This window comes from Gorilla gorilla, chromosome X, assembly GCF_029281585.2.
Source record: "Gorilla gorilla gorilla isolate KB3781 chromosome X, NHGRI_mGorGor1-v2.1_pri, whole genome shotgun sequence".
NCBI classification, from domain to species: domain Eukaryota; kingdom Metazoa; phylum Chordata; class Mammalia; order Primates; family Hominidae; genus Gorilla; species Gorilla gorilla.
The window spans coordinates 131,557,691-131,581,389 of record NC_073247.2 but is presented as its reverse complement, the minus strand read 5'-3'; the positions used below and the strand labels follow the sequence as shown (position 1 = coordinate 131,581,389).

The following is a 23,699-nucleotide window of genomic DNA, read 5'->3' as shown; positions in this document are numbered from 1 at the left end:
CCACTGAACTCCAGCCTGGGCAACAGAGCAAGACTCTGTCTAAAAAAATAAATAAATAAAGTTAAATAAAATATACTAGTGTCTATTACAATAGTAGCAACTACAATTTATGAAGTATTAGCTGCTAGGCACAGAGACAGGTGCTTGATGTACATTATGGATGTACATTATGTCTATACAAGCCTCGCAGTTGCCTTCTAGTTTTTTTTAAGTGATAAAGACTACATTGGGTAGATTGCTTGATTTTGTGTAACATATTTAAAAAAAAGAAATGCATTTTTTTCATTTTATTTTTATTAAGCACTACATAACACATTGCATGCTACATAATACACTGTAACCTTCTAGCAGGGGTAGATGGCCATAACTGAGTTATTTTTTTCATCAATCAGGAAAATGCTTCCTTAATCAATGTTCTCCAAACCCTGAAAAACAGTTTAAAAAGGAGAATGTGACAAGTCTGTTCCCATCAAAGATATGCCATGTACTTTTATTTCCAGTGTCATTAAATGGCATTCTGTTATTAAAAAGAGTGCTTCCACATCCCACATTTCTCTAACTGCAACAATACATTGGATTAAATTTTATAATCACTGAAGAATAACCTGTAATGATTTCTAGTTTTCATTTTCTGACAGCAGCATATTGCTTTATATGAAACAAACCTTCCCCGACCCCCAATCAGAACTAAAGTCAAGCAACTCTTTACCACCTGGATCCTTTTTTTTTTTTTTTTGAGATGGAGTCTCACTCCCGTCATGCAGGCTGGAGTGCAGTGAGGCGAGATGCAACCTGCATCTCCCAGGTTCAAGCAATTCTCCTTCCTCAGCCTCCCAAGTAGCTAGGATTGAAGGCGTGCGCCACCATGCCCAGCTGATTTTTGTATTTTTAGTAGAGAAGGGGTTTCGCCATGTTGGCCAGGCTGGTCTAGAACTCCTGACCTCAGGGGATCCACCTGCCTCGGCCTCCCAAAGTGCTAGGATTACAGGTGTGAGCCACTGTGCCTGGCCTCCACCTGGATCCTTTTACAAAGCACCTCAGTGAGTCAGAGGACAAGAAGGTAAAATCTGTTTTAAAAAATAACAGCCAACAAGAGGTAGATACTATTATTCTCATTCCATTTTTTTTACAAATGAGGAAATGGAGGCTCAGAGAGGTTAAAAGTCACCTGCTTAAGTCCATAAGGAATTAGCAGAGCCAGAATTCAGGGACCCCAACTCCCGAACCCTTCTCTGACAAGCACTACACTATCTATTCAAAATACCTACTGGATCTTACTAAGTTGACAACCAAATACTTCAGAAGCTATAAATTAAAAGATTACACCTGGCGTGGTGGCTCACGCCTGTAATCCCAGCACTTTGGGAGGCCGAGGTGGGTGGATCATGAGGTCAGGAGTTCAAGATCAGCCTGGCCAAGATGGCGAAACCCTGTCTCTACTAAAAGTACAAAAATTACAGCGCACCTGTAATCCCAGCTATTCGTGAGGCTGAGGCAGGAGAATCGCTTGAACCTGGTGGGTGGAGCTTGCAGTGAGCCAAGATCATTCCACTGCACTCCGGCCTAGGCGACAGAGCAAGACTCCGTCTCAAAAAAAAAAAAAAAAAAGACTCATCAGTGATGACACTTCTTCTAGGTATTAAATAACATAGTCCAGGTATTTGGTTTACTATTACAGGAAGAACTGCCTTAAGAGAAGTTAAAACTGTATCTTCTTGGAGCCATCTCTTAGAAATCCTAATTCTGTCTCACATGCTAGGTGATTCTGATGGTTATTCTTGGACCATACTTTGAGAAATATGGCTCCAGATAAGTAGATATCTATTATCATGTTCATTGGATTAGATTCTCAACTACCTCTCTACTGAGAGGTGTATCACCCAGGTTGAGTCCTTATAATATTACTTAATCACTCTGACCCTTGTCTATAAAATGGAAATACTATTTACTTAGGTTTGTTGTGAGGAATAAATGAGGAAGGAGAAAATATTAAAAAGTAAACATTTTTAAAAGAAGTATGAGAATGAACTACTCCTACAAAATATAAAAACATACTATTAGGGCCAGGAGTAGGGGCTCACGCCTGTAATCCTAACACTTTGGAAGGTTGAGGTGGGCGGATCACTTGAGGTCAGGAGTTAGGAAACCAGCCTGGCCAACATGGTGAAACTCCATCTCTACCAAAAAGTACAAAAAAAAATTTAGCTGGGCATGGTGGCAGGTGCCTGTAATCCCAGCTACTCAGGAGGCTGAGGCACAAGAATCGCTTGAACCCGGGAGGCGGGGGTTGCAGTGAGCCAAGATTGCACCACTGCACTCCAGACTGAGTGACAGAGTGAGACCTTGTCTCAAAAAACAAAAAAAAAAAACACAGAAAAACAAAAAATATACTATTAAGTTGAGCCTTATGAAATGCTACTGCTTGGTCGTTTTTGACCTACAAAAATGGCAATGTCATAATTGAATCAAAATATAAAATTATAGTAATTCTTTAAATGAAGTATTGTTGCAGGAATAGGCAGACCTAGAGTATAGAAAAGCACATCTGTGAAACAGGCCCATGTGTACATGGAAATTTAGTTTACCAGAGTGGTATTACAAATAAAAATGAATTGGGTGCTTGGTGGTTTTTTTTTTTTTTTTTTGAGACAGGCTCTCATTCTCTCGCCCGGGCTGGAGTGCAGTGGTACGATCCTAGTTCACTGCAGCCTCGAACCCCTGGGCTCAAGCTATCCTCCTGCCTCAGCCTTCTGAGTAGCTAGGACTACTAAACTCTTCTATAAATGGGTAATTGCGATAACTAGCTACCTGTTGGAAAAAAGTAAAGTTAATCCTCCCTTCACATTATACTCCAAAATGACCTGTAGATGTAACCAAATAACTAATTTTTTAAAGAAACTAACAATATTAGGAGAAATTATTTTTTAAAAGTATTTTTATGAGCCAGGTATAGTGGCACACCTGCAGTCCCAGCTCCTCCGAAGGCTGAGGCAAGAAGATCACTTGAGCCTATGAGTTTGAGGGCCAGCCTGGGCAACACAGCAAGACTGTCTCTATTTTATTTTTTGAACGTATTTTTATAATCTTAGATAGAAAAGGCCTTTGTACGGGAGACATAAAACCTAGAATCCAGAACAACAAAACATGATACATTGAATATCAAAATTTAGAACTACCTGATGAAAAACATCATAAAGTGAAAAAGACAAACAGCAGACTGGGAAAAATGTCATATATAAAATAGACAAAAAAATTAAAGTCTAGAATATATAAAGAACCATAGCTCAAAAAGAAAAAGACAATGGAACAGGCAAAGGATACAGGCAACAATCCACAGAATAAGAAATATATGACAGAAAAAAAACTAAAAAAGAAAAAAGAAATATAAAAGATTAAATATGTAAAAAGATGCCAACCTCACTAGTAGATAAGAAAATGCTAGTTATATATTAGCACTGTATGACCCTTGGCAAGGCATTACCAGAACCCACCTCAACCCTGGCAAAAGGCTGGCATCAAAGTGGCATCTTACCTTTGACACATAGTAACGATCAACTCCAGAGATGCGCCTATCTCTTTCCATCAGATTCCAGTGATACCCAAAATGAGCAACCCTTTTTTCCTTCAAATAAGAGACAATTATTGTTGCAGTTTATAAAAGTGAGTGACCCAATTGATAGATATTACAATTTTTAAAAGGGACATTCCAGAGAAATGGAATCATCGTTTAAATAAAAATGCAAATTAGTAGTACAAGAACAGAATCTCCTAAATAAAATCAGACCACTAAACTTTAGGATTAAGTTGGTACCTGTGACTTTTTACACTATTTTAACCAACATGAATTTTTTTTCCTTTTTTTTTTTTTTTTAAAAAAAAAGAAAAGAAATATCTAGTTGTTGCCTTTTGGGACACTAAGAAACAACAGCTGTAGATCACACGTGAAGAACAATAACAAAATCAAAAAGTAAATAAATTTATACTCTGTACTCTAGAGATGATGTGAAGAGCTAGGAAGAGGGGAAAATGAATCCTGATGTAAAAAAACTAGATCTCGCAGTAAATTCCTAAAGGCTTGCAAGAGAAAGTGGGGAATAAAAAAGTCAAGGGTGGCCGGTCGCGGCGGCTCACGCCTGTAATCCCAGCACTTTGGGAGGTCAAGGCGGGTGGATCACCCGAGGTCAGAAGTTCGAGACCAGCCTCGCCAACATGATGAAACCCCGTCTCTACAAAAAAAAAAAAAAAAAAAAAAAAAGCCAGGCGTGGTCCCGGCTACTCGGGAGGCTGAAGCAGGAAAATCTATTTTTTTTTTTTTTTTGAGACGGAGTTTCGCTCCTGTTGCCCAGGCTGGAGTGCAGTGGCGCGATCTCGGCTCATCGCAACCTCCGCCTCCTGGGTTCAAGTGATTCTCCTGCCTCAGCCTCCCGAGTAGCTGGGATTACAGGCATGCGCCACCACGCCCAGCTAATTTTGTATTTTTAGTAGAGACGGGGTTTCTCCATGTTGGTCAGGCTGGTATCGAACTCCCGACCTCAGGTGATCCGCTCGCCTCGGTCTCCCAAAGTGCTGGGATTACAGGCGTGAGCCACCGCGCCCAACCAGGAGAATCTCTTGAACCCAGAAGGCGGAGGTTGCAGTGAGCGATTCTCAGGCTTGAGCCACCTCTTCTAATCTACCTTCCCGGCCCCCGCGTCGCTACTCTGCCCTAAGGCCCACTCTGATACACCCAGAAACGCTGTTTTTCACTAGAGCAGGATGTGGTTTCTATCGGGCTTCGTTTCGCAAGCCTCGGCTTCTAGGCAACCGGAAGCAAGTAGAGGGCCGACCTCGGAGAGAGGGTTCGCAGGCTGACGGTCTCCCTGCCCACCACCCTTTTCGGAAATCAGCCCGTGGAGTCGGCCCCCGGGCCGAAGCCGGCTTACCTTGCCCCCGTTAGTGAACCTGTGGATGTACGCAGTAGCCAGTCCTGGAATCAACAAGCACACGCCCATGACGGAGAGTCCGGGGAGAATCTCGAACCACATCTCTGCCCCGTTACCTAGGCCAAAACCCTACTTCTGGGTCCTTGAAAAGTGACCTGGCTTCGCCTCTCTTCCCAGCAAGCCCCGCGGCCGCCCGCGAGCGGGGCGGTGCCACGTACGGCTCCGGAAGAAGCGACGGAATCTGCTACGGCACAAGAGAGACGGGCGCTCGCGCTCTCGCAGTCCTCTTCCGTCAGTGTCTTTTGCTTCGACTCCTGGCGGAGCGCGCAACGTGGAGTGACGTGCAGGGGCCAAGTGCAACCCAGGCAGCCACGGCTGTTTCGGAGCTCGGGACTCTAAAATGGCAGAGCAGCTTTCTCCAGGAAAGGCGGTGGATCAGGTGTGCACCTTCCTTTTCAAAAAGCCTGGGCGGAAAGGGGCTGCTGGACGCAGAAAGCGCCCGGCCTGCGACCCAGAGCCCGGAGAAAGCGGCAGCAGTAGCGACGAAGGCTGCACTGTGGTTCGACCGGAAAAGAAGCGGGTGACCCACAATCCAATGATACAGAAGACCCGTGACAGTGGTAAACAGAAGGCGGCTTACGGCGACTTGAGCAGCGAAGAGGAAGAGGAAAATGAGCCCGAGAGTCTCGGCGTGGTTTATAAATCCACCCGTTCGGCGAAACCCGTGGGACCAGAGGATATGGGAGCGACAGCTGTCTATGAGCTGGACACAGAGAAAGAGCGCGATGCACAAGCCATCTTTGAGCGCAGCCAGAAGATCCAGGAGGAGCTGAGGGGCAAGGAGGATGACAAGATCTATCGGGGAATCAACAATTATCAGAAATACATGAAGCCCAAGGATACGTCTATGGGCAATGCCTCTTCCGGGATGGTGAGGAAGGGCCCCATCCGAGCGCCCGAGCATCTACGTGCCACCGTGCGCTGGGATTACCAGCCCGACATCTGTAAGGACTACAAAGAGACTGGCTTCTGCGGCTTCGGAGACAGCTGCAAATTCCTCCATGACCGTTCAGATTACAAGCATGGGTGGCAGATCGAACGTGAGCTTGATGAGGGTCGCTATGGTGTCTATGAGGATGAAAACTATGAAGTGGGAAGCGATGATGAGGAAATACCATTCAAGTGTTTCATCTGTCGCCAGAGCTTCCAAAACCCAGTTGTCACCAAGTGCAGGCATTATTTCTGCGAGAGCTGTGCACTGCAGCATTTCCGCACCACCCCGCGCTGCTATGTCTGTGACCAGCAGACCAATGGCGTCTTCAATCCAGCGAAAGAATTGATTGCTAAACTAGAGAAGCATCGAGCTACAGGAGAGGGTGGTGCTTCCGACTTGCCAGAAGACCCCGATGAGGATGCAATTCCCATTACCTAGGTTTCCCATAATTCTTAAATTTAAAAAATAAACGTTTTGTTCTTTTGGAAGTCTTCGTGTCCTTCCTTTGTAGAGAAAGTGACAGAGAAGGCGGGTGGTGAAGTAGGGTCCTGGACTAAAAGCTTCAAGGTAGGTATAGTCAGGATTTTTAGCCCTAGGATAACCATTTTGCCTGTGTTTCTTTACAGAACACTTTGGCATAAATTATACGGGTGGGAGTAGTTTGAGAAAAGAGCTATAATTTGCTCGAAGTAACCAAAGCCATGATGAAAGCAAGACCTCTGAGCCTGTTTATTATATCACATTTCTGTATCACTTAATAGTTTACAAAGTACTTTCATGCATTCTTTCTCTTGGGAGCCTGTACTACAAAATATACCCGAGCCAAGGTGTGGGGGGGGAGGGGTTGTGTTTGGGGAATTGGTAGCTAGCACCACAGGCTTCACATATGGGAAATGTTCCTTGCTGTCTTGGTTATTTATTTATTTATTTGTTTTTGAGACGGAGTCTCGCTCTTTTGCCCAGGCTAGAGTGCAGTGGCGCGATCTCAGCTCACTGCAACCTCCGCCTCCCCGGTTCAAGCGATTCCCCTGCCTCAGCCTCCCGCGTAGCTGAGACTACAGGCGCATGCCACCACACCCGGCTAATTTTTTTTTTTATTTTATTTTTTTTTATTTTTAGTAGAGACGGGGTTTCACCATACTAGCCAGGATGGTCTCGATCGCCTGGCCTCGTGATCCACCTGCCTCGGCCTCCCAAAGTGCTGGGATTACAGGTGTGAGCCACCGAACCCGGCTCCCTTGCTGCCTTGGAAGCAGCTATAGTTAACCCCCACGTCCATGGGTGATAAAAGTATCTGTGCTCAGCTATCCAGTGTGACAGGACTAGCCTCAGGTGGCTATTGAGCACTTAAAATGTGTCTGACCACTGTATTGGACATTGCTATTGTAGACAGAACTCGTGAACCTGCAGAGGGCAAAAACAATATTTTATCATCCATTACCTGAAACTATCTGTGTTCTCACAGTCTCTGTAATAGTGCTGATCACACCTTATTAAAATTAGTCAATGTACCTGTCTCTCCAACTGGTTTATGAACTCAGTGACTAGCCTAGTGCTTGGCATATAATAAGCACTTAATAAATAAGCCTAGAGAGGTTTAAAAAGGGAGATTGGGGCCAAAGCCTTGAATCCAAGCTGAGGAGCGTTGACTGTATTTTGTAGGCAGCGGGGGAGATAGCAGAGGTTTGGGAAGAGAACACAATCAGACTTGGGTTTTTTTGTTTGTTTGTTTGTTTTAGTGTTACTGTGGTTGCGGCTATAGGATGGCTCACAAGGGAGATGGAACACGAGGCCGGGAGGCCAGTTAGGCCAAATGATTAGTAAATTTTTATTGACATGGCTAGAATTTGGGCTAATCCCACGAAACAGATGCAAGAATAAATTCTGGGTTAGTGGTTTTTATTCACATTCATTAATCCGTTTAAAGATATTCCTTTTTTTTTTTTTTTTTGAGACAGAGTCTTGCTCTGTTGTCCAGGCTGGAGTGCAGTGGCGCGATCTTGGCTCATTGCAACCTCCGCCTCCCAGGTTCAAGCAATTCTCCTGCCTCAGCCTCCCGAGTAGCTGGGACTACAGACGTGCACCACCACACCCAGCTAATTTTTGTATTTTTAGTAGAGACAGGGTTTCACCATATTGGTCAGGCTGGTCTTGAACTTCTGACCTCGTGATCCGCCCGCCTCTGCCTCCCAAAATGCTGGGATTACATGCATGAGCCACTGTGCCCGGCCTAAAGATATTCTTTGAGTAGCTACTCTCTATCAGGCACTGTGCTTGGCATGGGGGATATTAGCAGTGAACAAGATGGACACAGCCCCTGCCCTCATGGAGCTGGACATTGAATAATGACTGTTTGTTTGTTTGTTTTTTAGACAGAGTCTCGCTGTGCCACCCAGGCTGGAATGCAGTGGCATAATCTCAGCTCACTGCAACCTCCACCTCCCAGGTTCAAGCAATTCTCCTGCCTCAGCCTCCTGAGCTGGTCTCGAACTCCTGACCTCATGTGATCCACCCGCCTGGGCTTCCTAAAGTGCTGAGATTACAGGTGTGAGCCACTGTGCCCTGCCTGTTTCGTTTCTTTTAATTTCAAATAGGATCTCCTATGTTGCCCAAGCCCATCTCAAACTCCTGGCTTCAAGCAATCCTCCCGCCTCAGCTTCCCAACATGCAGGGATTACAGGCATAAGCCACCATACCTGGTCTAGGAAAGCATTTTGAAAAGTGTCATGTCCTACACAAAGCTTCGGACGAAAAGGAAATAAATGAAAAGTGTCATGGAGGCAAGGTGCAGTGGCTCACGCCTGTAATCTCAGCACATTTAGAGGCTGAGATGGGAGGATCACTTGAGGCCAGGAGTTGGAGACCAGCCTGGGCAACAGGGAGACCCCCGTCTCTACAAAAAACAAGCAAAAATTTTAGCCGGGTGTGGTGATGTGCACCTGTAGTCCCAGCTACTCAGGAGGCTGAGGTGGGAGAATCCCTTGAACCCAGAAGATCAAGGCTGCAGTGAGCCATGATTGCGCTACTACACTCCAACCTGGGTGACAGGAGTGAGACCCTGTCTCAAAAAAAAAAAAAAAAAAGAGAGAGAAATATGGCAATGAGTAGCAAAAGAACCAGAAAAAAATGTTCTTTTTTTTAACTATTTCTGATAATTTATACTAAAAAAGTTATTCAGGGTTGGGCACAGTGGCTCATGCCTATAATCCCAGGACTTCATAAGGCCAAGATTAGAGGATCACTTGAGCTCAGGAGTTTGAGAACAGCATGGGCAACATAGCAAGACTCCCATCTCTAAAAAATAAAAATAAAAAAAGTTATTCAAAAGTAGAATAAAGTGTTATGGAAAAAGATATACTTTGAATTGTTATCTATTATATAAGCTGAGAAAAAAGGTCCAGGAGAAAACACAGATGATAAAAGGTGAAAGAATGCTGCTGATGACTAAATTCTAGGAGGTAGAACAGAGAAGCGACAGAATTAAGAGCATAAATCAGTCTTAAAGAGTTGAGAGGGCAAGAGAAAGATGACGTTTGTGCACTACTCTCCACATGACGTTTTTTAATACTTGTCTGTGAATCTTTTTTTCTTCTTTCTTTTTTTTTGGTCTTGAGACAGGGTCTCACTCTGTCGCCCAGGCTGGAGTGCAGTAGCGCAATCTCGGCTCACTGCTACCTCTGCCTCCCAAGTTCAAGCAATCCTCCTGCCTCAGCCTCCCAAGTAGCTGGAATTACAGGCATGCACTACCACGTCCAGCTAGTTTTTTGTATTTTTAGTAGGGATGGGGTTTCACTGTGTTGGCCAGGCTGGTCTGGAACTCCTGGCCTCAAGTGATCTGCCTGCCTCGGCCTCCCAAAGTGCTGGGATTACAGACGTGAGCCACCGTACCCAGCCTTTTCTGTGAATTTTGAAAAAGTATACAATGTACTTGCAAATGAGCATTATTCTGGAGTCCGTAGCATTCAGCAGATTCTTAAAAGGGACCGTAACTCCATAAAAGCACCTAAATCAATAGTGTACTCAAAGTACTTTTCATGTTTACAAGCTTATGATTACATTTTCTACAGTTCAGGAATATTTTCATCACCTTTAATTAAATGGTACAACTTCATTTCATAGGTGGGAACTAAATAGTTATTCTTACAATTTAAAAGAAACTAAATATGTAGAGGGAAGCAAGCACTCCAGAAGAGATGAGGTTGCAGCTGGACCCTAAAGGAGCTTACCTAGTTTGAAAGGTCAGGGCACCTATGTCTCCCCTAGGAAATGAGCCTCAAACTGAGACCCGAGAGGTGAGTTGGAGAAAGAGTATCTCAGGTAGAGGGACAAGTGTATATACTAAGGCCCTGATGTGAGAGACTGCCTCCAGCTAAAAACTCAAGGCAGTCTAAGGTGGCTGGGGAAAAGAGACAAGGTAGTCAGGGCCAAAGAGCAGACACCTTGCAAGTCATGTTAAGGACTTTGGACTTTATCTGAAGGGCAAAAATGCGCTATGAAAGCATTTTAAGGGCCAGGCGCAGTGGCTCACGCCTGTAATCCCAGCACTTTGGGAGGCCGAGGTGGGCGGATCACTTGAGGTCAGGAGTTCGAGACCTGCCTGGCCAACATGGTGAAACCCCCGTATCTAGTAAAAATACAAAAAATTAGCTGGGTGTGGTGGCGGGCACCTTTAATCCCAGCTACTTGGGAGGCTGAGGCAGGAGAATCCCTTGAACCTGGAAGGTGGAGGTTGCAGTGAGCCGAGGTTGCGCCACTGCACTCCAGCCTGGGAGACAGAGCAAAACTCTGTTTCAAAAAAAAAAAAAAAAAAGTGGGGGGAGCTGGGCACGGTGGCTCACACCTGTAATCCCAGCACTTTGAGAGGCCGAGGTGGACGGATCACGAGCTCAGGAATTCGAGACCAGCCTGACCAACATGGTGAAACCCCGTCTCTACTAAAGATACAAAAATTAGCCAGGGGTGGTGGCACGCACCTGTAATTCCAGCTACTCAGGAGGCTGAGGCAGGAGAAGTGCTTGAACCCGGGGTCGGGGGTGCACAGAGGTTGCAGTGAGCCGAGATTGCACCACTACACTGCAGCCTGGGTGACAGAGCGAGACTCCGTCCCAAAAAAAATTTTTTTTAAAGGGTTTAAAAAAGAAAATGAAATGATCAGATCTGAATTTCAAAAAGATAATTCTGAAGAGTGGGGAATGGATTGAAGGCAGCCAGACATGAAACAGGGAGATCAGTTATGGGGGTGGTGCACTGGTCCAAGTCAGATGATGGTAGACTGGACTAGACTGGTGGCTGTGAACATTCATTTAATAAATTTGTATTGATCACCCACTACATGACAGGCATTAAGCACTGGAGATACAGTCATGACAAAAGCACACAAGTCCCTGCTTTCATAGAACTTACATGAAGTGAGCACAGTGGCTCACACTTGTAATCCCAGCACTTTAGGAGGCTGAGGCAGGAGGATCACTTGAGGCCAGGAGTTGGAGACCAGCCTGGGAAACAAAGTGAGACCCCATCTCTACAAAAAATAAAAAATAAAAAATTTAGCAAGGGATGGTGGCATGTGCCTGTAGTCCCAGCTAATCAGGAGGCTTAGGCAGGAAGATCCCTTCAGCCTGAGAGTTTGAGGTTGCAGTGAGATGTGATCATGCCACTGCACTCCAGCCTGGGTGACAGAGAACCCATCTAAAAAAAGAAAAGTCTCCCTCTGCCTCTGCCTCTGCCTCTGCCTCTGCCTCTCCCTCTCCCTCCCCGCACGGTCTCCCTCTCCCTCTCTTTCCACGGTCTCCCTCTGATGCCGAGCCGAAGCTGGACGGTACTGCTGCCATCTCAGCTCACTGCAACCTCCCTGCCTGATTCTCCTGCCTCAGCCTGCCGAGTGCCTGCGATTGCAGGCGCGTGCCGCCACGCCTGACTGGTTTTCGTATTTTTTTGGTGGAGACGGGGTTTTGCTGTGTCGGCCGGGCTGGTCTCCAGCTCCTAACCGCGAGTGATCTGCCAGCCTCGGCCTCCCGAGGTGCCGGGATTCCAGACGGAGTCTCGTTAACTCAGTGCTCAATGGCGCCCAGGCTGGAGTGCAGTGGCGCGATCTCGGCTGGCTACAACCACCTCCCAGCCGCCTGCCTTGGCCTCCCAAAGAGCCGAGATTGCAGTCTCTGCCCGGCCGCCCCCCCCCGTCTGGGAAGCGAGGAGTGTCTCCGCCTGGCCGCCCATCGTCTGGGATGTGAGGAGCCCCTCTGCCTGGCTGCCCAGTCTGGAAAGTGAGGAGCGTCTCTGCCCGGCCGCCATCCCATCTAGGAAGTGAGGAGCGCCTCTTCCCGGCCGCCATCACATCTGGGAAGCGAGGAGCGTCTCTGCCTGGCCGCCCATCGTCTGAGATGTGGGGAGCACCTCTGCCCTGCCGCCCCGTCCGGGATGTGAGGAGCGTCTCTGCCTGGCCGCCCCGTCTGAGAAGTGAGGAGACCCTCTGCCTCGCAACCGCCCCGTCTGAGAAGTGAGGAGTCCCTCCGCCCGGCAGCCGCCCCGTCGGAGAAGTGAGCAGCCCCTCCGCCCAGCAGCCACCCCGTCTGGGAAGTGAGGAGCGTCTCCGCCCGGCAGCCATCTCGTCCGGGAGGGAGGTGGGGGGGGTCAGCCCCCCGCCCGGCCAGCCGCCCTGTCCGGGAGGTGAGGGGCGCCTCTGCCCGGCCGCCCCTACTGGGAAGTGAGGAGCCCCTCTGCCCGGCCAGCCGCTCCATCCGGGAGGGAGGTGGGGGGGGTCAGCCCCCCGCCCGGCCAGCCGCCCCATCCGGGAGGGAGGTGGGGGTGTCAGCCCCCTGCCCGGCCAGCCGCCTGGTCCGGGAGGGAGGTGGGGGGGTCAGCCCCCCACCTGGCCAGCCGCCCCGACCGGGAGGGAGGTGGGGGGGTTAGCCCCCGCCTGGCCAGCCGCCCCGTCCGGGAGGTGAGGGGCGCCTCTGCCCGGCTGCCCCTACTGGGAAGTGAGGAGCCCGTCTGCCCGGCCAGCCGCCCCGTCCGGGAGGGAGGTGGGGGGGTCAGCCCACCGCCAGGCCAGCCGCCTCGTCTGGGAGGGAGGTGGGGGGTGTCAGCCCTCCCGCCCGGCCAGCCGCCCCGTCCGGGAGGGAGGTGGGGGGGTCAGCCCCCCGTCCGGCCAGCCACCCCGTCCAGGAGGGAGGTGGGGGAGGTCAGCCCCCCGCCCGGCCAGCCACCCTGTCCGGGAGGTGAGGGGCGCCTCTGCCCGGCCGCCCCTGCTGGGAAGTGAGGAGCCCCTCTGCCCGGCCACCACCCCGTCTGGGAGGTGTACCCAACAGCTCATTGAGAACGGGCCATGAGGACAATGGCGGTTTTGTGGAATAGAGGGGGGAGAAAGGTGGGGAAAAGATTGGGAAATCGGATGGTTGCCGTGTCTGTGTGGAGAGAGGTAGACATGGGAGACTTCATTTTGTTCTGTACTAAGAAAAATTCTTCTGCCTTGGGAAAAAAAAAAAAAGTACATGAGAGACAGTGACAGATATATATATATCAGATTGTGATGAGTGCTATGAAAAACAATAAAGCAAGGTAATGGGCTAAGAGTGCAGGGGTGTAGGGGAATGCTATTTTATATATGGTAGTCAGGGAGGGGCCTCTTCTGATAAGGTGACATTTGGGCAGAGACCTACATGAAACAGATATCGGGGAGAAGAGCATTCCAGACAGAGAACACCTAGTACAAAGGCCTGAGGCAGGAAAGTGCATAAAACACAACTTTGTAATAGAACCAATAATTATAGAAGAACACCTGCATAACCACCACCTGGGTCAAGAACTACAAGACTGAAAACACTGAAGAAGCCCCTCAAGGATCCCCTCCAGATCACACCCTCAGGATCACACCCTCAGGATCTCAGGATCACACCCTCAGGATCTCAGGATCTCAGGATCACACCCTCAGGTAATCACTATATTGTTTTTTTTTTTTTTTTTTGAGATGCAGTCTCACTCTGTCACCTAGGCAGGAGTGCAGTGGCGTGATCTCAGCTCACTGCACCCTCCGCCTCCCGGGTTCAAGTGATCCTCCCACCTCAGCCTCCTAAGTAGCTGGAACTACAGGTGTGGGCCATGATACCCGGCTTTTTTTTTTTTTCCGGTAGAGACAGGGGTCTCCCTATGTTGCCTAGGCTGCTCTGGAACTCCTGGGCTCAAGCAATCCTCATCCCTCAGCCTCCCAAAGCGCTGGGATTACAGATGTGAGCTACCACGCCTGGCTGTTGAACCTTTCTGTAAACACTTTTTTATTTGCTGAGGTGAAATTTACATAACATAAAATTAACCAGTTTAAAGCAAACAATTTAGTGGTATTTAATACATTTGCAATGTTGTGCAACTACCACCTCTATATAGTTCCAAAACATTGTTTTCATCACCCCAGAAGAAAACCCCACACCCATTAAGCAAATGCTCCTCATTTCCTCCTCCCCTCCACCAACCCCCCCAATCCCTGGCAACCACCAATCTGCATTCTCTGCGGATTTAATTATGTTATATATTTCTTTTCTTTTTTTTTTTTTTTTTTCCCCGAGACAGAGTCTTGCTCTGTCACCCAGGCTGGAGTTCGGTGGAGTGATCTCGGCTCACTGCAACCTCCACCTCCCAGGTTCAAGCAATTCTCCTGCCTCAGCCTCCCAAGTATCTGGGATTACAGGTGCGTGCCACCACGCCCTGCTAATTTTTGTATTTTTAGTAAAGATGGGGTTTCACCATGTTGACCAGGCTAGTCTCAAACTCCTGACCTCGTGATCTGCCCGTCTCGGCCTCTCAAAGTGCTGGGATTACAGGCGTAAGCCACCTCGCCCAGCCTATGTTAGATATTTCATATAAATGGAATTGCAATATGTAATCTTTCATGTCTGGCTTCTTTCATTTAGTTTTCAAGGTTCATCCACATTGTAGTATGTATCAGTACTTCCTTTATATGGCTAAACAGTATTCCATTGTATGCATAGAACACAATTTGCTTATTATCCAATCATCTGTTGATGGATATTTGTTCATTTACCTTTTAGCTCTGACTATGGGTGTACATGTATTTGTTTGAGTGTCTGTTTTCAATTCCTTTGGGTATATACTTAGGAGTGTAGTTGCTGGGTCATATGGTTAAGTCTATGTTTAACTTTTTATATATGTATAATATATATAGAGAGAGAGAGACAGGGTCTCACTCTGTCACTCAGGCTAGAGTGCAGTGGCCAGATTATAGTTCACTGAAGCCTCACACTCTTGGGCTCAAATGATCCTCCTACCTCAGCCTCCTGAGGAGCTAGAACTACAGGTGCACAACGCCATGCCTGGCTAATTTTTTTTTTCTTTTTTTTTTTTTTTTGTTGAGACGGAGTCTGGCTCTGTCGCCCAGGCTGGAGTACAGTGGTACGATCTCGGCTCACTGCAACCTCTGCCTCCCAGATTCAAGCGATTCTCTGTCAGCCTCCCAAGTAGCCGGGATTACAGACACCTGCCACCATGCCCGGCTAATTTTTGTATTTTTAGTAGAGACGGGGTTTCATGTTCTTGGCTAGTCTGGTCTCGAACTCCTGGCCTCATGTGATCCACCCACCTCAGCCCCCCAAAGTGCTGGGATTACAGGCATGAGCCACTGCACCCAGCTAAATCTTTTACTTCTTTTGACAATGTTTTATAGTATTTAGAGAATCAGTATTGCACTTCCTTTGTTAAATTTATTCCTAATATTTTGTTCTTGATGCTATTGCAAATAGAATAATTTTCTTAATTTCATTTTTAGATTATTCATCAACAGTATATAGAAATAAAATTTATTTTTTTCCAATATTGATCTTATATACTGGAACCATGCTGAACTCATTTATTGGTCCTAGCAGGTTGTTTTTTAGTGGATTCCTTAGGATTTTCTATATACATGACCACGATATTCTATGTACATGAACCAAGACTATGTCATCTGCCAATAAAGTTTTAGTTCTTCCTTTCCAATCTGAATACATTTTATTTCATTGTCTTGCCCAGTTGCCAATGATGGAGCTTCCAGGACAATGTTGAATAGAGGTGGTGAGATTAGACATTCTTCTCTTGTTCCCGATCTTAGGAGGAAAACATCCAGTCTATCACCACTAAGTATGTTATTAGCTGCGAGTTTTTTGTAGATGCTCTTTTCTGAGTTGAGAAAAGTTCCCCTGTATTCCTAGTTTGTTGAGTGTTGTTATCATGAAAAGGAGTTGGATTTGGGGCAAATGTTTTTTCTGCATCTATTGAGATGATTATGTGGTTTTTGCTTTTTATTCTACGATATGGTCTATTACAGTAATTGATTTTTGGATGTTTTAAAGATAGGAAAACAAAACAAAGTGTTTTTCCTACTCTCACACTCAAGGAAACACAGAACACTCCACCTGTGGTCACCAAAATGTGTGGGGAAATACACACATACACCAACCAAGCAATTCTCCAGCTGACATCAGCTGGATCTCCTCTAAATCAATTCATTTCCAACACTGCCTACCTGGAGATAGCATCAGATCCCATAGATCCTATACAGAGATTTGGGGCTCAGTCCTATGAGACTGCCCCCCCACCTCAAATGCCAATAGTAAGTAGTAGGTTGTCATCTACACTTCTGACCCACCAGCTATAAATCAGGAGTTTCTACTACCCTCTCCTCAGGCTCCATTAATTTGCTAGAGTAGCTCACAGAATTCAGGGAAACACTTTACTTAAATTTACTCATTTATTATAAAGGATATTACAAAGCATATAGACAAATAGTCAGATAGAAAAGCTGTGTAGGGCAAGGCATGTGAGAAGGGGCCCAGAGCTTCCATGCTCTCTCTCTCAGAGAACCACCCTCAAGGTAACTCATGTCCAGCTAGCCAGAAGCTCTCAGAACTCAGTCCTTTGGGACTTTTATGGAGGCTTCATTACATAGGCATGATTGATTACATCACTGGCCATTGGTGATCAACTCAACCTTCAGCCCTTCTCCCCTCCCCAGAGGTCTAGGTTTGTGGGGTGATGTGGGGTTGAAAGTTCCAACCCTCTAATTACATGATTGGTTCCCCTGGCAACCAGCCTCCATCCTGAGGCTATCCAGGATCCCACCAAGAGTCACCTCATTAAAACAAAAGATGCTACTATGACCCAGGAAATTCTGAGGGATTTAAGAGCTCTATATATCAGAGCTTTCTTTAATCTAATTTGTTTCTTTTGTTTTAATTTTTTTTTTTTTTTGAGATGAAGTCTCACTCTGTCACCCAGGCTGAAGTGCAATGGCAAGATCTCGGCTCACTGCAACCTACGCCTCCTGGGTTCAAGCAATTCTCCTGTCTCAGCCTCCCAAGTAGCTGGGATTACAGGCGTGTACCACCACGCCTAGCTATTTTTTTTTTTAGACGGAGTCTTGCTGTGTTGCCCAGGCTGGAGTGCAGTGGTGCGATCTCAGCTTACTGCAACCTCCACCTCCCAGGTTCAAGTGATTCTCCTGCCTCAACCTCCCGAGTAGCTGGGACTACAGGCGTGCGCCACCATGCCCAGCTAATTTTTTGTGTATTTTTAGTAGAGACAGGGTTTCACCGTATTAGCCAGGATGGTCTCGATCTCCTGACCTTGTGATCCGCCCACCTCGGCCTCCCAAAGTGCTGGGATTACAGGTGTGAGCCACCGTGCCCAGCCTTTTTTTTTTTTTTTTTTGAGATGGAGTCTCAAATCTGTTGCCCAGGCTGGAGTGCAATGGCATGGTCTTGGTTCACTGCAACCTCCGCCTCCTAGGTTTAAGCAATTCTCCTGCCTCAGCCTCCCAAGTAGCTGGGATTACAGGTGCGTGCCACCACACCTGGCTAATTTTTGTATTTTTAGTAGAGATGGTGTTTCACTCTGTTGGCCAGGCTGGTCCTGAACTCCTAACCTGGTGATCCACCTGCCTCGGCCTCCCAAAATGCTGGGATTACAGGCGTGAGCCACCACGCCCGGCCTCCTTACTTTCATATCCATATAATGTGTTACTGCATTTAACATTTGACATAAATAATCTCTTCATATTTTTGTAATGTAACAAACATTTTATTAATTTTATTAACATTACTTTTACATTTGAGAATTTACCAGTATTTTTAAGATAACTCTATAATTTTTTCTAGTTTTTTTTTAATAGCCCCTACACAAACTCACAGGATTTAGGGTTTTCGTTTTGTTTTGTTTTTTTAACTACCAGCCTTGGAGATGTAATTTAGATTTATGAATCAGCTGTATTACTTTCTAGCCATGCAATTTTGGGTTTGAGTGACCACGTGTCTTAATTTCACTCATTGCAAAATAGGGAAAACAACAGTACCCAATTCATAGGGCTGGTGTGAGGACTAACCAAGTTAACGCACACAAAGTGCCCAGCACAGGGCAAAAATAAGCTTTGATCATGATTGTTTTGTTGTAGTGAAAGTCCATAAGTCTCCTTTTGTCCAAATTTCATCTCACTCTCAGTACACAGGATCTTTCTAAGTCTACATTATAGAAATAGAATTAACTGATAATTTTCTATGCTAATACCTGTAAAATTATTCCCCTGAGAAAATTACACAACTTCAGGATTTTTAAAGCTTACTGGATTTACTTACAAGTTTACATGAGCACGGCTGGGTGCGGTGGCTCATGCCTGTAATCCCAGCACTTTGGGAGGCCGAAGTGGGAGAATCACTTGAGCTTAGGAGTTTGAGAACAGCCTGGCCAACATGGTGAAATCCCGTCTCTACTAAAAATACAAAAATTAGCCCCATGCCTGGCGCCTGTAATCCCAGCTACTTGGGAGGCGGAGGCAGGAGAATAGCTTGAACCTGGGAGGTGGAGGCTGCAGTGAGCCAAGATTATGCCACTGCACTCCAGCCTGTGCAACAGAGCGAGACTCCATCTCAAAAATAAATAAATAAATAAATAAAGTTTACATGTGTGGTACAGTTTGAGCATCCGAAATCTGAAATGCCCCAAAATCTGAAACTTTTTGAGCACTGACATGATATCACAAGTGGAAAATTCCACACCTGACCTCGTGGGACAGGCCACAGACAAAACACAGGCATACGACACACAGTTTATTCAGTGTCTCCAAGGAAAAAATTAAAATTACCTTCAGGCTCTGTGTACAAGGGGCATATGAAACATAAATGAATTTCATGTTGAGACTCGGGTCCTATCCCCAAGTTATCTCATTACATATATGCAAATATTCCAAAATTCGAAACACTTCTGAAATCCAAAACACTTCTGGCCTGAAGCATTTCAGATAAGGCATACTCAACTTGTATTCTCCCTCAGAATCTAATGTCACTCCTCCAAGGCTCAGCTACCAATTTTAAACTAAAAACGTTTCTTAATTGAGAAATTCATCTCTGTTTCCCATGTGACTGAATTCCTTATATTGTTCGTTAGCTCCTCCTGTTTTTTTTGAGACAGAGTCTCATTCTGTTGCCCAGGCTGGAGTGCAGTAGCGCGATCTTGCTCACCACAACCTCCACCTCCCAGGTTCAAGTGATTCTCCTGCCTCAGCCTCCCAAGTAGCTGGGATAACAGGTGCTCGCCACCACTTCCAGCTAATTTTTGTATTTTTAGTAGAGATGGGGTTTCACCATGTTGGCCAGGCTGGTCTCGAACTCCTGACCTCAAGTGATCTGCCCACCTCGGCCTCCTAAAGTGCTGGGATTACTAAGCCACTGCGCCCGGCCACCTCCTCCTGTTTTATGTCATCAGTAGACATCAGGAATAGCTGGTTAACATCTTTTGTTATAATCCTTAAACTGTGGGAAGGTACTTCAAATAATTATACTATGTAAGCCTCCTTTATGCACTGACTGGGAAGGAGTCCAACATTCTCATACATATTTTTAACTTGGCTAATTCATAAAATATTACCCTTTCTTTCATAGGTAATATTAGGATCAGCAGGTGCTCATGTGAAATAATTTTTTGTACTGTACAAATTATCCAACTCCTTTCCTAATTGTCTGTTTAGAATTTGGATAATTTCAGAGCTGATCTGGGTCAAGAATTAATTAAAAACAACATTGAATATAACATTTAAATAAAAGTCAATTTGATCTTAAAATTGGATATTAAACCACCTTTAAGCTAGGTGGAGCTGAACACCAGGCAGTTCCACAAGATTTCCACAAGGAGTTTTATTTGTGAAAGGAATTAATAAAAGACGGGCAAGACAATTTATTAAAAGTAGCCTGTTCAATGGAGGGCAGGGAAGATGTTTTAAAGTAAGATTCTTCCATTTGTGTATGGATATTTTCTTTCTGGGTTTTTGTTTGTTTGTTTGTTTGTTTGTTTTGAGACAGGGTATTGTTCAGTCACCCAGGTTGGAGTGCAGTGGCGCGATCACAGCTCACTGCAGCCTTAACTCCCGGGCTCAAGCTATCCTCCCGCCTCAGCCTCCTGAGTAGCTGAGACCACAGGCATGTGCCACCACACTCGGCTAATTTTTTAATTTTTTGTGGAGACGGGTTTTGCCATGTTGCCCAGGCTGATTTCGAACTCCTGGGCTCAAGTAATCCTCCCACCTCAGCCTCTCAAAGTGTTGGGATTACAGGCAGAGCCTCCTTCTGCTTTTCTAAAGTGGGGTCCCAAACATGATACTGCTCATCATCAGAAGTGGGAAGAGGAACCTTGGAGCATACAGTGAAACTGTGAGAATCAGTGGTGTGAGGAACTTTAGGGACAGCTCTCTTTCTCCCTCTCTCTCACACACACGCACACACTTATTCTTGTTCTCCCCCTTACTTGGTGGAAAGGAGCCATATCACCATCCCTGTTTTGTTTTGTTTCTTTTGCTCTGGCATAAATAATATAATAACCTGGTGCAATAACCAAAAGGATGGAAAGGCACACAGTGAAAAATGTATGAAAAGGTGCTTAACTTAATCATTAGAGAAATGCAAAGTGAAACTACAATAAGCCACCCCTACACACCCACGAGACAATACCAGATGTTGGGAAGGGTATGAAGCACTCAGGACTCTCACACACTGCTGATAAGTGTAAATTGGTACAACCCTGTTGAAAAACTCTATGGTAGTACCTACTAAAGTTGAGCATATGCTTACTCTGTGATCCAGCAATTCCACTCCTAGGTATGTATCTGACATGAATCATCAAACAATATGTACTAAAATCCCAGCAGCACTATTTGTATTAGCCCCTAAGAGTGGGATAAATTGTAGCAGACTCATACAATGGAATATTATGTAACAGTGAAAAGGAATAATCCACAGCTACATATAACATAAATGAGCTGGGCGTGGTGGCTCAAGCCTGTAATCCCAGCACTTTGGGAGGCCGAGGCGGGCGGATCACGAGGTCAGGAGTTCAAGACCAGCTTGGCCAATGTTAGAAACAAAATGCTTGTTCCTCGGTGCCACAAAGAAATAGCACTCGAACATAAATTTAATTTTCTCAGCAAGACAATTTTTACTTCTATGGAAGGGTGCGACTCATGAATGGAGTAATGGCGAGAGCACACCTGAACAAGGGAGGGGAAGGGGTTCCTATTCCTGACACAGGTAGCCCCTACTGCTGTGTCGCTCCCCTATTGGCTAGGGTTGGACTGCACAGTCTAAGCTAATTCTGATTGGCTACTTTAAAGAGACCAGGGGTATGAGCCAGAGTGGCGGGGTGAATAGTTTGGTGGGAAGAACGGTTAGGAACAGGTAACTAAAGGTGACTTAGGTCAGAGCAGGGACCAGGGGTGACTCAGGTCAAAGCGGATGACCGGGGTGAGTCAGGACGGAGCAGGTAACCAGGGGAACAGATGTGAACTACTGATGAAAACTAGTGGAAAATGTTGTTTACTGAAACTACGAGGAAGTTAAACTTCACAATGGAGGACAAAGAACTGAACATACTGACATACTGATTCTTTGAAGAGAGATCTAGAACTCACTGTATCCAACAGCCAATATGGTGAAACCCCATCTCTACTAAAAATACAAAAATTAGCCGGGCATGGTGGCACACGCCTGTACTCCCAGCTACTCGGGAGGCTGAGGCAGAAGAATCGCTTGAACCCGGGAGGTGGAGGTTGCAGTGAGCCAAGATGTAAGCCAAGATGGCGCCACTGCACCTCAGCCTGGGCGACAGAGCGAGATTCCGTCTCTAAATAAATAAATAAATAAATCTCAGTCATAAATGTTGAGAGAAAGGAGCCTAACATAAAAGAATACATGCTGTATGATTCAATTTACATAAAGTTCAAAACAGACAAACTCAATAGTATTAGAAGTCATTCATAAAAGGATGTAGCTGCTAAAAAAGAAAAAGCAAAAAGGATAGTGGTATTCTTGGTGGTGAAAATGACTGGGAACAAGTAGGAAGAGAGCATTTGGAGTGCTGGCAATGTTTTGTTTCTTGATCTACATGCTGGTTACATAAGTGTGTTCACTTTGTGAAAATTCAGCAAGCTGGATGCTTACTTTTAGTGCACTTGTCTGTACATCTGTTATACTGCAATTAAAAGTTTCATCAAAAAGGAAGTCTACAGTATGTGTTAGGTAGAATAATATCTCCCCCAAAGTTGTACACATCCTAATCCCCAGAACCCATGACTGTGTTAGGTTATATAGCAAAAGGAAATTAAGGTTGCTAATCAGCTGTCCTTAAAATAGGGAGATTATCCCGGATTTTACAGGCGGACACAATGTAAACACACGAGTCCTTCAAAGTGAAAGGGGAAAGTGCAGAGGCCAGGAGTTGGAGACCAGCCTGGGCAACACAGTGAGACCCCTTCTCTACAAAAATAAAAATAAATTAGCTGGGCATGGTGGCATGCACCTGTAGTCCCAGCTATTTGGGAGGCTAAGGCAGGAGGATCACTTCAGCTCAGGAGTTTAAGCCTTCAGTGAGCTGTGACCCTGAAAAAAAAACTTGGAATGGCAAGGCAGAGAATAAAAGAGATATAGACAATAGACAGAAGTAGGGGCAGGGTCAGAGAGAGATGCTTGAAGACGAAGGGTTCATAAGCCAAGGAATATGGGCCGCCTCAAGAATCTGAAAAAGACAAGGAAATCTATTATCTCCTAGAGCCTCCAGGAAGGAACTCAGTCCTGCCAACACCTTGATTTTAGCCCAGTGAGACCCATATTGGACTGTTTGTTTGTTTATTTATTTATTATTACTATATTTTTTTGCCTCCTCACAGGACAAAGCTAAAACCTTGTTGGACTTTTAACCTACAGAACTGTAAGATAATACACTTGCATTATTTAAACCCACTAAATTTGTAGTAATGTTACAGCAGGAATAGGAGGCTAATACAGTCGGTGTGGGGGAAGATCAAGTGTTCAGTTTTGGATGCATTCAGTGGCTGAACACGTTAGACGTCTTAAGTGGAGATGTTCAATAGGCAGTTGGATACATGACTCTGGAAATCATCAGGGAGGTATGGGCTGGAGATGTAAATTCTTTTTTTGTTTTGTTTTGGTTTTGAGACGGAGTCTCGCTCTGTCGCCCAGACTGGAGTGCACTGGCACAATCTCGGCTCACTGCAACCTCTACCTCCTCGGTTCAAGCGAATCACCTGCCTCAGCCTCCTGAGTAGCTGGGATTATAGCCGCCTGCCAGCACGCCCGGCTAATTTTGTTGTATTTTTAGTAGAGACGGGATGTCACATGTTGGCCAGGCTGGTCTCGAACTCCCGACCTCAGGTGATCCACCCGCCTCGGCCTCCCAAAGTGCTGAGATTACAGCTGTGAGCCACCACGCCCGGCCTGGACATGTAAATTCTAGAGTAGAGT

The 23,699-nt window shown here is 45.9% G+C and overlaps 2 protein-coding genes across 2 annotated transcripts; one reads left to right on the top strand and one right to left on the bottom strand.

Moving 5' to 3' along the window:
• Positions 1-342: 342 nt before the first annotated feature.
• Positions 343-5,067, bottom strand: NDUFA1 (NADH:ubiquinone oxidoreductase subunit A1). Its single transcript, XM_004064793.5, has 3 exons — positions 4,923-5,067; positions 3,533-3,622; positions 343-425 (listed from the first exon to the last, which is right to left on the bottom strand). Exons 1-3 carry the CDS (start codon positions 5,022-5,024, stop codon positions 405-407), a joined length of 213 nt encoding a protein of 70 aa, XP_004064841.1. The 5' UTR covers positions 5,025-5,067; the 3' UTR covers positions 343-404.
• Positions 5,068-5,322: 255 nt separating this feature from the next.
• Positions 5,323-6,404, top strand: RNF113A (ring finger protein 113A). The gene has a single exon (XM_004064792.4). The coding sequence runs from the start codon at positions 5,323-5,325 to the stop codon at positions 6,352-6,354; it is 1,032 nt and encodes a 343-aa protein (XP_004064840.1). The 3' UTR covers positions 6,355-6,404.
• The last annotated feature ends 17,295 nt before the right edge of the window (positions 6,405-23,699 follow it).

Coding starts and splice junctions, on each gene's coding strand:
- NDUFA1 (XM_004064793.5), bottom strand. CDS start 5,024: ATGTGGTTCGAGATTCTCCCCGGACTCTCCGTCATGGGCGTGTGCTTG. Junction 3,623..4,922: donor GGTTCACTAACGGGGGCAAG/GTAAGCCGGCTT, acceptor TCTTATTTGAAG/GAAAAAAGGGTTGCTCATTT. Junction 426..3,532: donor ATCGTTACTATGTGTCAAAG/GTAAGATGCCAC, acceptor ACTGTTTTTCAG/GGTTTGGAGAACATTGATTA.
- RNF113A (XM_004064792.4), top strand. CDS start 5,323: ATGGCAGAGCAGCTTTCTCCAGGAAAGGCGGTGGATCAGGTGTGCACC.